The sequence below is a fragment of the Macrotis lagotis genome, chromosome 2 (genome assembly GCF_037893015.1).
Source record: "Macrotis lagotis isolate mMagLag1 chromosome 2, bilby.v1.9.chrom.fasta, whole genome shotgun sequence".
NCBI classification, from domain to species: Eukaryota; Metazoa; Chordata; class Mammalia; order Peramelemorphia; family Peramelidae; genus Macrotis; species Macrotis lagotis.
The window spans coordinates 42,562,741-42,577,854 of NC_133659.1; the positions used below are offsets into that span (position 1 = coordinate 42,562,741).

The following is a 15,114-nucleotide window of genomic DNA, read 5'->3' on the forward strand; positions in this document are numbered from 1 at the left end:
ATTTGAAGATCTGTTCTATAATTTTGGGCTTAAAGAGTATTAAAGAGTTGGGAAGTACCCTTAAAATATTACCAATTTAGAGGACCATCCATAACTTGCACTAGATCAGGGATTAAGTTGGGGCTTGTGAACTTTAAAAAAATGATAACTACATTTCTATATAAATGGTTTCCTTTGAAATACTATATATTTTATGTATTTAAAAACATTCTAAGAAGGAATCTATAAATTTGGGTATATGATTACAAATTTTGGCAACACAAAGGAGTCCTTATAATTTTTAATACCAAATTGTGAGAACCAGCTTCTTTGTGAAACTGATTAAACCCCCAAACAATGAATCCTAAATGCCACATGATCAGTTCTGAGTTCATAGAAACCAATATTTGAAACTGTAATGCTTAAAAAGAATACTTCAAAATAGTTTCACAATTTAGATGGCAACCCAACTGATCCTGAATAATTATATATCATCTTTTCTACTATGTGACAGTAAAAAAAAATTATTTACCATTTTCCCTTAAAATGCTTTTTTAGGAAAATTGTCAGAAATTTCTACATTAAGAATGTATAACTCAATATTGCCCAAGCAAAATTAAGAAGTATATTTACCTGTCTTTTCTACAATTTTCAGATTTGATTGGTAAACAATTTTACATTTCAGTAATCAAATCCTTTTTTTCATAAATTCTTGTTTAAAGACTTACTTACTTTTGTCACTTCCTCTGCCCAAATCTAGCCAGCATTAAAAATTAGAGAAAAATCATTGAAAAGCATGAAAGAAAATTTTGGTTAACCATCTTCTATATCATTGGACAGACAAATTAAAACACTATTTCAGCATCCTGCCAGTTACTGAAATTTTTAGTAGATTAAAACATTCCAACAACTTATTCATTACAATTTATAGAACATTCTTAAGTAATATATGCATTCAAATATAAATTATTACTCAAGTAGCTCAATTATACAAAATTATAGATTATAGAAACCAATCACTATATGGGAAATTGAGAATCAGAACTTCATTTTGGGCCAGTTTCTAAATATTTCCAAATTTCCTCATCCATCAGCATGCTGAGACAGATAACTAACTGTCCAAATCCATTCTGGCTCAAATTATGGACTCATAATTATACAAGTTTAACAATGAGATAGGCTATAATTGGATACTTTACATTGATACTACTAACTGTAGAAGAGTAAAACCAACATATATAAAAAATAACTTTCATGCTAAAAAAATTGGGGGTATACATATTGGAATGGTAATTTATAACGAATTTTATAACAATTTTTAAAAAAGCCTTTATAAACAGTTTGGGAAAGTTTTTGTTTTGTTTTTTGTTCTTTTTAATCTAAGATTTTCAGTTGGATGATCTGACTTTCTTTCTGGCTCTAACAATCTATGTATACTAAAATGTACATACTAATTTTAGTATTACGACAAACATTTTCATACATTCACATAATCTACTAAAGAGGACAGTGAAAATAAGTAAATGTATTCTCTTGCTATTTGAAAAATACGCTGTTTTATTAAGAAGGGCTTCAATAACAGATAATAGAGGCAATGCAAATCATCACAAATTGTATGCATTTGTTATGCCAACTCTAACTTTAACTAGACTAGAGATTCTCTACTATTCCAGCTGGACTAACATATGCCCAAGACCACTGACCTCCAAAAGCCATGATTGCTCAGATTTCAGTACTTGTAGTACTTTATAAGTTGAAATAATTTTCACTAAACATTTTTTTAAAAAAAAAAAAGCTGTGTCCTCAGTGCTTCAAAAGATTGCATAAATTATAAGAAATTAACCTTAAGGTTTAAAAAAAAATTTCCCCCAAACTGGGGTCAGATATATATATGCTTATATGCATATATGCACATGCACACATATACATATACACATAATACAGAAGAAATATGAGCTATAAGGGAAATAAAAAAAAATCAAACTTCTCAAGAACTACTTCTGTCTCCTTTGTAGAATCTCAAGAGAAGAGCTGGGGTTAGGCAGATAAGTGGTTGCTAACTGAGTGTCTCCTTGTTGAGAGGCAGTAACAATTTCCCAAATAACAGGACAGGTGAAAGAATGTTCTTATACTAAAGCAAAGATCTAATTCTGATGAATACACTGGTCTATAAATATATCAAGAAATATAATTTGACCAGTACAGGGTAAAGGTCTAAAATTTGTCTTTTTAAAATCCTTTCCCAAAATTTATAATACAATAATTCAAACAAAGAAATGGCTTAATTTGAATAAGTAAAAAGGCAGGAAAAAAAGCCTCTTTTAGTATATGATTATAGATTCTGACAACTGACCTGTAAGCAAGTACCCTGCTCAAAAGAAGATCAAATGAAGAGTTTCTCTGATGACTATTTGTATAATTCATTTTTACATTAATATATAATTATGAATGTTTAACTCCAAACTTCAAAATGGGAAGAGATGTTGAATAGCAAGAGAAGACAATTCACTCAAGATGTAGAAAACATGGTAGGCCAACAAACCTTCAGCCATTTTACATGCAGCAAGTTGAGCATGTAAGATAAATTTACCATAATGTTATCTCCTTCAGGTTGAGTCGAATTTAGTTGCTTAAGTGCACAGATAAGAGACAAAGAACATATTATAACAAAGAACACAGTGAAGGAATTATCTCTTTTGTACAAACAACACTAACCAAGATGAACAGATACACAATGTCTTTTAGAAACTGAGTAGCTTATGCTGTGATGGAAGTTTGTGCTATTCATATAACTTTTATTCAGGAGACAAATTTAAAAATCACACCACTGTCTAATGGAAGTCTAATATAAATCAAGATAATATAGGAAAGCTTGACTATAGTCACCACAAGACAGGCAATAAGGCAGCTCTGGAAATACCAAACTTATTCACAATCAACTTCTAGGTCTCTTCTGCCTGATCAAAGGCTTTCAATTCAAAGATCACTCTTTCATTTTGAATAAATAAGTGTAGGTACAATGTTAACTTTTATAACCAGTTTCAGGCAGTTCTTAATATTCGCTAAAATAATATGAAATGCATGTATATTCTTTCATTTTTAATACATTAAAATTTTATTAAATGTACTCATGATTATCTGTGAGAATATATACAGATATTCTATATGTCCACTCTGTATTTGTCAATTGGTTAACAGCAAAATGTGCTCAGTTAAGAAATTATAAATTCCGTATAATTTCAAAAAAATCAATACAGAAATAAGGATTATAGCTTATTATTAAAGTTGAAGTCATTCTTTTTCATATTCATAATCTGGAAATCCAGAAGCAGTGATGAGCAGCACTAAAACATAATTCAACTAAAGAAGTAAAAAAATTACAAGGTGGAGATGCCTTCCTGGGTATAGTGACTGAAGTACAGCAAGCTGGACTCATATAAGTGAGGAAGTTTATATGATAGAGGCAAACTTAATTATACTTTTTTTAACTTTTTATTACTTACCCTGCCACCCACCCCCTCAAAAAAAACAGAAAATTGCAATTTGGCATATTTTAAAGTGTTAATTTTTTTAAATTTAGTTTTTGCAAGGCAGTGGGGTTAAGTGGCTTGCCCAAGGCCACACAGCTAGGTAATTATTAAGTTTCTGAGGCCGGATTTGAACTCAGGTCCTCCTGACTCCTTGGCCGGTGCTCTATCCACTGTGCCACCTACCCCAAGTGTTAAATTATTATCAGAAGGCAGGGTTCCCCGTACTCTTTCCAATCACTTAATCTTTTAGAAATTCCAGTAGAAGCTGCCATCTGAGGCATCTTCAATTCTTGCACATAAGAATTTGCTGTCACATCAAAGGTCACAGATGTTTCTAATAGATAGAATCAGGTATCCAAAACTTTTTCCTAATAAAGCTTAAAAAAATTACATTATTAAGTGCTATAAAAAGTAATATGATATTCCCTTGGAAGAAATATATTTCAGTTAAAACAGCACTATTTAATTTATTTTTTAATGGTATTCTAATAAATAACTTTCTGCTAGGCAATTAAGACATGTAAAGCATTTTTAACTCTTTGTACCAATTGATATTATCAGATGGCTAGAAGAAACACTTAAAATAAAACTGGTCTCCCAGAGCCATGCAAAGTAAAATACATTCTGTATCTTAAAAGATCTAAGATATGGCAATGGAAAGCCCAGAGTTGCTACTTTAATATGGATCTGGTCACTTGGGCAAGACTCTTAAAAATAAGCCTAGTATATTTACTAATAATATATATATATATATATATATATATATATATATATATATATATATATCTCAGAATCTAAGAATCTTTTGTTATTTTGATCAAACAATCAATGAGAATGTATGTTTGCATAATGTCCTGTGGACTACCTACATACAGAGAAATAAGGCTGCAAATATTCAGAGGCTTATAGATTTTGAGCTAGAAGGAAATTCACATATATGAAAACAAACCCAGAAAGGCAGAAAGTCATTTCCCTAGACCTTCAAGAAAGGTAATGAGTGGCACATGTATTACAACATTCTAGGTCTATCAAAGCTATAGCTAATTCTTGGAAGAGGGATATGACAACTTCCTTTAGAGTCTAAGGTTAGATGACCAGAGAATTACACATTTGAAAGGTTGAGAATACAAAGGAGTTCTTGGTTCCCAGTTCTGGAGCCTTTTCCTCCCTTGTTAAATACATAGGCTACCCACCATAAGAGAGGGTCATGTTGAAGGTATTTGGCTCTTGATTTGGCTACTATTGTGACCTGGGGCAAGTTTTTTTCTTTCTGCCTCCATTTTCTCATCTGTAAAATGAACTGGATTTCATAAATCCCCTCTAGCTCTAAACTTTAGGGTTTAGGAAGGAGGAAAAAAGGCTATACCAAGAGCTGCTGAGCATCCCTGAGGTCCAGTCCTTCTTCACCTCAAGGTAACTCTCCAAGACCTGCCCTGGGAGTGGAACTTCCCCTTCCTAGGTCTGGTCCTGACTGCTAAGGATTGTTAAATTCATGTTCAATAAGCTGTAAACAAAGCTGATTCAAGAAAGAGGAGTTTAACAAGGAAAAAAGAAAATTAAGAGAGGAAAAAAAACCCTTCTCTTCATAATCCTTTTATACACAAGCTGAGGCCAGCTAGTAATGCTAGCACTGAGCTCTTAGCACAGAGCAGGAGCGTGTGCTGCACCCACCTCTACCCCAAGCTCTTCTTTTTTAAATAGAAATCAGAGAGCAGCCACAGGTTATGTCCTGGGACCTGATGCCAGGAGAAAGGGCATCCCTTCTGGGAATGGAGACTAAGTTAAAGAGGAAAAAGGGGTGGGGAGAAACCTGAAGGGATTTAGGGGAAAGCTGAAGGAAGTGTTCACTTTGTCCTGTGGCAGCAAAAAAAGGAAACTGAAAATGCCAACCACTCCTCAAGAACTATCACGGCTGGACTCCTTAGTCCTCTTCCCTCAAAAATTCTCTGCTTCTCAGACCTATGTGTGGGAGGAGTCTAATATTGAGCAAATGATAAAAGGTTTATTTTGGGGGAAGGGAAACCTATTCTGCAGGAATTTGTGTCTAGCAAATATATACTAAACTATTGGCTAAAAATGTTTAAGGCCTTTGGAAACTTGGGTTTAAGTGTTGGCTCTACAAGTAAATAGTTTAATCATGGGCAAATCATTTAATGTCAGCCTCACTTTTTTCATCTTGGAAATGAGAAGTTGGATTAAATCTTCTCTATTCCATCCATAACTTTAAAAAATCAAATTCTAAAAGGCTAAATTTTCAATCCATTAGTCTGTATCTTAAAAATTCTGTTGACATTTCATCAAATCCATGATTTGCATTATGATCTATTATTCTAAGATTAAAATTACAATCAACTTAGATGGCCAGTAGCACTGAATTTTTCTATAAGCAAACTTGCTCTGAAAACCAAAAATTAATCTGAAGATCTACAATTCCTTGACACTGTAGAAATTCAAATCTGGTTAAGCACTTGGAATCAAGATAACATGGATATATATATATATATATATATATATATATATATATATATATATATACACACACACACACACATATATATATATATGTATATTTGTATGGGAAAAAAATCTTTGCCTGGACTGCACTCATGTTTATAATGCTTAATCTAGGTTTGCATCATGCCACAAGTTGCTAGATTTTTGTTAGCAGAGGTTTCCCCTAGGCTATCTGTAGATTTAAGAACACTTGGAGCAAGAAATTTCCCCCACAGTCATTTAAGAACTCACTTTTCAACCTCTATATAATTTTCAATAAGTAATTTGACCCTTTCCTCTTTTATTACATTATAACCTTAATGAAATGATCTTCCACTTTCTTCTTCCTTTGCAGAATTAATAACCTCTGAGCTATGCAATGTTTTTCAAAGGTGCAAAGTTTCATTTGTAGAAAATGCCTTAAGTCATGTAAGTATTGAAGAAAAATTATACTTTGTAGTAAAGTGAAAGGGGAACTAAATGCCAAGAATTTTTTTTAGTAGGTGTAAATTAGTATTAATGAAATTATACAATAATATTAGTCCTAAAGAAACCTCCAATTTTTTTTAACACTTTCAAAGTAGCCTTAGTTAGGTTTATTAGAATTTAAAGTAAATAAGTGATTGGAAGTCTATATCTCAAAGCCAAATGAACAGCTAACACAGAATTCCAATTTCCATTCGCTCAAATTAATTAATGCTAAAGCTCTGGGATATCTTCAAAGTGTTTCAAAATTGCTCAATAGGATTATTATTCAATCCCATAAAGCAAATCTATCTTTTCCAATTTCACCTGCAAATATATTGCTCTAGGACAGAAATCAAAATAAAATTTGAAAGTAAAAATGTGCTTTCAATAACTCTTTAACTTGCCTGTTGTCTTAGCAACAAATAGATAAAAATGAATAAACTCCAGTTAGGTGGCACAAATAGAAAGAATGTGGGCCTTGGAATCAGAACTGAGTTCTAATCCCACTTCATACACTTACTGTGTGACTCTGGAAAAGTGACTTAACCTCTGTGTACTTCAGTTTCCTCATTTATAAAATGGAGAAAATAATAGTTCTAATCTCCCAGAGTTGTTGTGAGAATCAAATGAGTTAACATGTGTAAAACACTTTGCAAGCCTTAAATGCCATATAAACACTAACAATCATCATCATCATTATTTTAAAGGTTATATAATTACCAATGTTTTTCAACTTATGCTACTGATAAGGTAGAGAAAAACAAAAAGCATATCTTGTTCTAATTTTCCTTTAGGTACCATCTTCAGAAATTATCAAGAAACACTAAACAATATAGGAGAATCCCTTTTCTTTTGCAAGGGAAGAGGAATTATGAAAGCATTATTTCTCAGAATGCTATCTTTTTTTTCTTTTTAAGCAGGAAAACAAGACATAGTCAATATCCTAACTACAATTCTCTGCTTCTCTAGCCCTGAACGGTTCTAGATATCTTTCATTACCTTTTCTAACCATACTGGGGCAATGAAAATTTCCTAAATGCTCAGAAATGTATGCAGAGTTTGTAATCCAATATAATGAATTTAGTCACTGTCAAGACAGACACATGGATTCTGATCCTGATTATATCTCTGGTTTTACTGCTAAGACAAGGGTGCATAATAGAATGTTTACTGAATAATTATTTAGAAACTGATTTTTCTAAATGAATTAATTTTTATTGCTGAGCTACATTATAATTTTAGAAATATATATTTGTATAGAAATTTTGGCCCCAACACAATCAAAAGGAGAATTATGGGGAAATAAATTTTAAAAAGTGAATCTGACTTCATACTAAATTTGCTAATATTATTTAAAAAGTTATGGCAAAGTAACCACAACAGCTCTTGGGTGCCTTCTATCTTTGATGGTATGGGAATTCCATATACTGGGTACCTTATCCTGATGAGTTGAGTGTCACTAAGTCTATAAGACTTAGTTTCAATGTCCTAACTTCACCTGAGGCAACCCCACATAAATCATTACATTTTTTAAAACTTAGTTTCCTTGTGTTATATGGTGATACTATTCTTTATAGGGCCTTCTTTGAGGAATCAATGAAATTATGCCTATAATATTTTATAGTCACAAAGTACCAATATAAATGTGAAATACTGAATAATTTCTATCTGGAAAAGGAAATCATCTCTTTAAAAAAGACAAATGAGATTTTTTTGCCTTGAAATCTGATTCTTATCTTCTCACTCTATAATTATCTCTGGATATATTTAGTCTGTCTTGGTAAAGTGATCTCTATTTCTATAAAGGTGAAATGCTATTGACTCTAAGTATTTTCTATAATTTATAAAGCAAACTCATCACAGCTATTCATCATTAAAAATATGACAAGTATACTATTCCTGAATTTCTGGCTATAGATCTTTTCAGGAACAGTTCTATAGGAAATCTAGAAAGAAAACTATAGAAAAGACTAGATATAAGAAACTTTTTTTTGTAAATGTCCACAGAAATACCCAGTTAGACTTAATCTTTATCTCTATAGTTCTGCAGTTGATAAGTTTCTCCTAACAGAGCTTCCAAAGGAAAGAAAAACTTTTTTTAATATACTTCTTTTGCTTTCCTTAGAGTAGTATTCTATATTCTGTTCTCAGCAGAATAATAATTACCATGGTTGAAAATCTTGGGATACAAGCTCTGTTTACTAGTCTCAGGATTTATAATGACATTATAACAAAATCTGTTTCTTAGTTGAAAATGTAAAAAGCCTTTTAAAAATCCTGTGAGGTAGGCATGTGAATTCCTTTGAGGATAATTAATGTGTACAATTTTTGAATCACTGCATCAACAATTAATTATAACCTAATCTGAATGAAACATTTAAAAAATTAGTTAATATAACAGAACTCATACTTTTAATGAACTATGTTCTCCTTCAAAATGGAGTCACTTTGAATGAAGTTTCATTAATCACTTCCTACTAACACTGTCACTGATTAAAACATTTTGGGGATTCCTTGCTAGGCATTCAAGTTCAATGTAAGTCAATATTGTGAAATGTCAGACAAAAATGCTAAAGTATTGTTAGGCCACACTAAGTATCAGGGTCACTCAGGCCTAGGATGGTGACAGTCCTGCTCTTTTCTGCCCTGGTCCAAGCCCTGGAATACTGGGTTCACTTGGAGGCACCAGTGGCACAGATAAGCTGAAGAATGTCCAAAACATAAGAAGTGGGATTGTGTCACATAACAACTTAAAGACATGGAGAAGAGAAAACTAAAAGGACAAGAATGAGGTTTTCAAGTATTTGAAGGTCTGATATGTGAAAGAGGGACCTTCCTAGGTCTCTTCCTAAGTTCCAGAGAGTAGAAGTAAAAGTCAGGATACAAGCAGCTGACAATCACAATTTTTAACTTTCTGTAAAGTAAAAGGTCCCAATATACAAAGAATAAGAAGACCCAGGCAAGAATTCTGTCTTTGACCCTTCCTAAACATGTGATCTTGGACATGTCACTCATTAATTTTTAGGAGTTTTGAGTTTTTCTTCATCAATAAAAAATGAATATAAATCCTGGAGTATTTTATGAGGTTGTTGGAGTAAGGATCAAACAGATGAATGAGAGTTTTAAATGCATGTAGAGAGCTTAAAAACTTTTAAGCATGGCCTAAATTTTGGTTATTATATTGCTTTATATCCTCCCTTGTACTAGTTCTGCATTATGCTTGTCTGATCTGTCCTAAATGATAAAACTTCTAAAAAAACCAAGGGCTATGTCTTAAGTCATTATTGTCATATTCCATCTAATAGGGACATGATATAAAACCAAATGCAAAGAGGGCTCTAAAGGCAATATCAGTAATTATTTCCAGAAAGAGCAGTACACCTGGAATACACAGATAGCCTCATTATTTTGAAGAGAACAATAACATGGTATACAAAATATGGGCAAGTTTGATTTCAAAATCAAACAAAATAACTTTTCTACAGTCATACCTCATATATGAGTCTTTAAAAATAATTATTTTTTAGATTAATAACAATGAATCTAAACAACTACTTACTGATGCTTTAGCCTCTGCCATTTTTGCCTTTTTCAGTCTGGTTTTTGCTGCATCCAAATCAAGTCTCTTATTCTGCAGTAGTTTCTTTTCTTTCTGTAAATATAAAAAAGAGGCCTTTAGAGAATTCAATATACAGAAAAAACAGATTATCAATTTTATTTAGGCTGGACCTAGGGGAGATTACAATTAGCAATGTGACCCTAGCCAAATCCCCTGATTTCCCTGCAAGTCTCAGTTTCCCCCCTCTATAAAATTGGGATCTAGGAATAAAACAGAATACTGTTATGAAGTTCCATCTTGATCCTAGAGAACAGATAAAAAATGGAGCTGCCTCCCTTTTTTAGAGAGGTTGGGACCTATGGGTGGGGAATACTGAATATTCTTGGTTGTTATATTGGTTAGATTTGATGAATTTTAAAGGTAAAGATTATCATTAACATCTTTAAAATAAAAAAGTTAATTCTTTTGACTGAGGTTAAAAAGCTAAAGGAAAATCAAATGCTATCAACATTTAATTTTCACACCAACATATATTTTCTAAAAACAATGTTTCCAAAATATTTTAGAACAAAGGATTTACAAATTAACCCAAACTGGAATCAAGATGAGAGCTTTTCCTCGTTTTCCCTGCAGGAGTAGGGGTAGGGGTAGGGGAAGGGGTGTGGTGTGGTGTGAGAACATGAAAGAAAACATGTCAAAACGATTGGGAAGAACATCTTCCCATAAAGCAGGTTCTATTTAAGGAAATTAAGAGGACAATAATGCAGTTTCAAAGTGTCTATATTTGGGACTTGTAACCGCCTCAAGAATATTGCCATAAGGGTGACAACTAGAACAACAGCATATTTCTGAAACTGTTCCATGACTTGGGTGATCGTTGAACATCTAGGAGTCCCACTAGAGATCCATTCACTGCCAGAGACAAGGAACTATTTACTCCTAATACTGCAGTCTTATCCACTAAATACAACCCACATTAGTTTTTTCCTTTGGCCCAACTGAACAGGAAGCATAACTGAAGTGGTGTTGTTTTTTAATTTCTGAGCCTGCTACATCCATATAATTAAGACTTTTGAAAGCAGTCATTAAGGTGAATATAGTCGCCAACACTTATGAGTACATAAAGATATACTATTTTACAAAAAAAAAGGCTTCCAACTCACAGCAATTGTTTTATAATCTCCTTCTATAAAGTTTCTTAAAGGATTAAGAAAGTTTATTGCAGACGTTTGAACCAGTTCTCTATCTGCTGTTCCAATTCGTTTTTGTGTTTCTCCACATTTGATGAGGGCATTACCTGTAAAAGAAAGTTTTATTCTCAAACTTCTGGTAATGTGTACAATAATAAAAGTCCAAAAGATAAAGTAGCAGAAGATAACCTTGGCTATTCAAAAATTAAATAGTTCTTATGAAATTAATAATTAAAACTTTATAATACCAAAAAAGACTGGTCCTAAAGTTAATGCACCTTGGTTCAGACCTCACTTCAGAAGCCCAGTTATCTGTATGAATCTAGGCAAGTCACAACCTTCTGGGGCCTGCGATAAGGGAGTTTGACTAGATTGTCTCTGAGGTCTCTTCCAATTCTAGAATTCTGATCCATTTAATCAAGAAATAATTTAAAGTTATAAATATATAATTGCTAGATGCCTTCTTATTAAATAAATGTTTAAATTAAATAAACAATAATTTAGTTATTTTTAAATAATAAAATTAAGTAGGTATTAAAATATCACAGAAAACTTTATAAGCTGTGAATGCTCACAAAATTCTGTGTAAAGTTCTCTATGGATAATGGGAATGTCTACAATTGAAAGGAGCTATTCATTCATTAATAGTATCTATTATGTGCAAAATACTGTATTAAGTGTTAGGAGTCGAATATTAAAAATGATAATCCCTATTTCCAAGAAGTCTACAATCTTAAGATTTCTTTCGTTCAGTCATTTCAGTTGTAACTGACTCCTTATGGCTGTAATTGGGATTATCATGGTAAAAATTTAGGGATGAGGAAATTGATGAGGCAGACAGGGGATAAGTGACTTGCTCAGGGACACACAGCTAGTAGGCACCTGAGGCAAAATGTGAATGCAGGACTTTGTGAGTCAAGGTTCAGAGTCTTAACAATTTTTAAGCAAGGGAGTAACACAGATCTGTGCAGGAGAAAGACTATTTTGGCTGTGTATTAAGAAAGAAGAGAAGACCAAAGGCAAAGACGTCAGATATGAGGATAATATCAGCCCAGGTGAGAAGCTGGAAGAGTATGAAAATGACAGGATAGAGATGGGACATTGCAGAAGTAAAAAATAACAGGAAATATGACTCTTGACTAGAGTTCAATTTATAAGTATAGTTCATATAAAAAGAAACTGATTACATGAACCACAATGAATAATACAGAAGAGTTAGAACATATACTCACGTGAGGAAATTCAAGAACTGAAAGGAAATAAATGTCACAACTTTACAATCAGGAAGAGAATGGACAGGCCAATGACCTTAATTTCTATTCCTGTATGAAGTTCTATTATCAAAGGGATATTTTATGAGGATTTAATTAACAAAGCGAAAAGTATTTATTAAATGTCTATGATGTTCCCCAAAACAGTGAAGACTGTTCTCAAGGAGCTCATAGTCTAATGAGGGAGATAACATGTAGACAATTATATACAAACAAATCATAGATGGGACAAACTGGAAGATTAAGGAGAGCTAGGAAAGGCATCTGTCAGAGAAGCCTGAAGAAGCTAGCAAAGTCAGAAGACCAGATACAGAGGCAAAGTGGCCAATGTCACTGGATTGTAGACTAATGTAAGTTGGAAGGTTCCAGGTTATGGAAGGCTTTGAATACCAGATCATTTTACCTGTGATCCTGGAGGGCATTAACTGAATAGAAAGATGACATAGTCAGATCTATACTTTATGAGGATCACTTTGACAAGTGACCAGTCACTGGAGATAGAGTAGTTTAGATATGAGGTGATATGATCAGGGCCTTACATCAGTGACTTGGATAAAGTACCAATAACGGCTTGTCAAATCTGCAAGTGTCATAAAGGTTGGGTGAGCTTAAAAGCTGCATGTCTTGTCAGAACTCAAAATAGGCTTAAGTGAGAAGTCCTATTCATAGATTCAAAAGCATAAGTTATACAAGAACAGGATGGAGGAGGTACAGCTAGAGAACAAGTGATATGAAAAATATCTAGAGGTTTTAGAAGAAACAAGTCCAAATTTTAATCAGTGTGATATAAGAGCTCCCTTAAAGCTAACATGATCTTCAGCAGCACAATCTGAGACATCGCCTACAGTCAGGGAGAGAACAGTCACACTGTTTTCTGCTTTGATCAGACCAGATCTGGGCATTGCACACTATGCAGGCCCTGACAAAGTGGAACATGGGCAGAAGAGGGTAGTGAGGAGACTGAAGATTAGGCTTTCTAATAAAAATTGAAGGAATTGGGGGGGTGTTTAGTTTGGAGAAGCATATTACACGAGTCCTCCAACGTTTTAGGAAGACTGAACTTATGCTGACTGGCCACCAAGGGCAACCCAGAACAACGGGTAGAAATTGAAGAAGCAGAGAATGGATCAAGAGAAGGCAAACTTCCTGGCAATGAGGGCTGCTCCAAAGTGGGCTGACTATCTACCACTCTAGTCTGCAGGGACAAGCTGAAGAACTGACTATTCCTGGGACTCATGGAGAGGGATGCTCCTGCTCAGGTCTCTTACAGCGCAGATTCTCTGACAGGAGTGGCAACAGACCTGGTACTAGGGCAATGGAATGAGGAGCAGAGAATAATCAAAGCAATGACTGGGGTAGAATGGTGGTACAGACAGTAGACACAGGAGATATAGAAGGAAGAGTAGTTTGGATTTTTGTGGGGGGGGGAGTAAGAGGGTGAGAAATAAGACAATAGATAATTTTAATTTTTTAATACTAAATTTGAGGTGTTAGTTGGATATCTAGATAATAATAACAATAACAACAGTAACAGTAACAATAATAACGATAATAATGTTTGTCCTTCATTTTCGAAGAAGACCACAACACCAGGGAGGTGATGCCATGACAAGAATTGAGTGTGTGTGTGTGGGGGGGGGCTGTGTTAAGTCATGAGCCTCACCGTCTCCTCTAGAGCCATCTGGGTCTAGTGGCTAGTTATGAATAGGACAACTGGAGATGGCCCTGGATGTGAGGCAGTCAGGGTGAAACAACTTGTCCAAGGTCACACAGCTAGTAAGAGTTAAGAGTCAAGGGTCTGAGGCTGCATGTGACCTCCGGTCCTCCTGACACCAAGGCCAGTGCTCTATCCACTGTATCACTAAGCTGTCCCAGGACATCTAGGCGAAGATGGTGGGTAGGCAGATGAAAATTAAGCACTATGAACTCTTGGAGATGCCAGGTCCAGAACCAGAGATAGAATTTATCCAAATAGATATGGCAACAAAAGCAAACAGAATATTGTGTGAAGAAAGCCGAAGATAGAAAGTTTAAGTATACCTAAAACATGGATGATAGAAGGGGGAAAAAAGGAAACCAAAAAGAAAAATCAGTGTCACAGAAACTAAAGGAGGAGAAAGCTGAAAGAAGATTAGGATGTCAGTATCAAATGCTTTCAGAAAGTCAAGGAAAATAAAGATGGACAAAATAACATTGAATGCATCAATGAAAACTCTACTAAGAGGTGAAACAGGAACATCATGACATGGTGAAAAGACCATCAGGACACAGGAGAAAGAAGGCAAGTACTCTGGGTCAGATTCTCAGCACTAACTAGTATGATCTTGAGTAAATCAGTTCAGATACCAAGGGCTGATTCTTCTTATCTGGAAAATGAAGAATCTGAATTACTTCAAGGTGCCTTTCGAATTTAAAATTCAAAATTTAAAACTACTGACTTTTAAAAATCAGTACTAGAAGTTTGTGATTAAAAAGAGGTATAGGGACAAAGATTTATTTGAAATCTCACTATAATACAGACTTGGCTAACTTTGAAAAACTGTCATGTATGTAATAATGTGAATTCTTTCCATCAAAAAAAGCTTAGGGGGTGGCTAGGTGGCGTAGTAGATAGAGCACCGGCC

General features: G+C 33.9%; 1 protein-coding gene across 2 annotated transcripts in view; it reads right to left on the reverse strand.

Moving 5' to 3' along the window:
• The window catches only part of SH3GLB1 (SH3 domain containing GRB2 like, endophilin B1), a 45,546-nt gene that overhangs the window by 11,419 nt on the left and 19,013 nt on the right, over window positions 1-15,114 (reverse strand). The window contains exons 4-6 of one of the 2 annotated variants that reach the window (XM_074221759.1): window positions 11,193-11,326; window positions 10,030-10,122; window positions 2,522-2,608 (exon numbers count right to left, since the gene is read on the reverse strand). In XM_074221759.1, the coding sequence (XP_074077860.1) occupies window positions 2,522-2,608; window positions 10,030-10,122; window positions 11,193-11,326 (314 nt within the window). The remainder of the gene's footprint in view (window positions 1-2,521; window positions 2,609-10,029; window positions 10,123-11,192; window positions 11,327-15,114) is intronic. The other variant, XM_074221758.1, reaches the window with a different exon arrangement.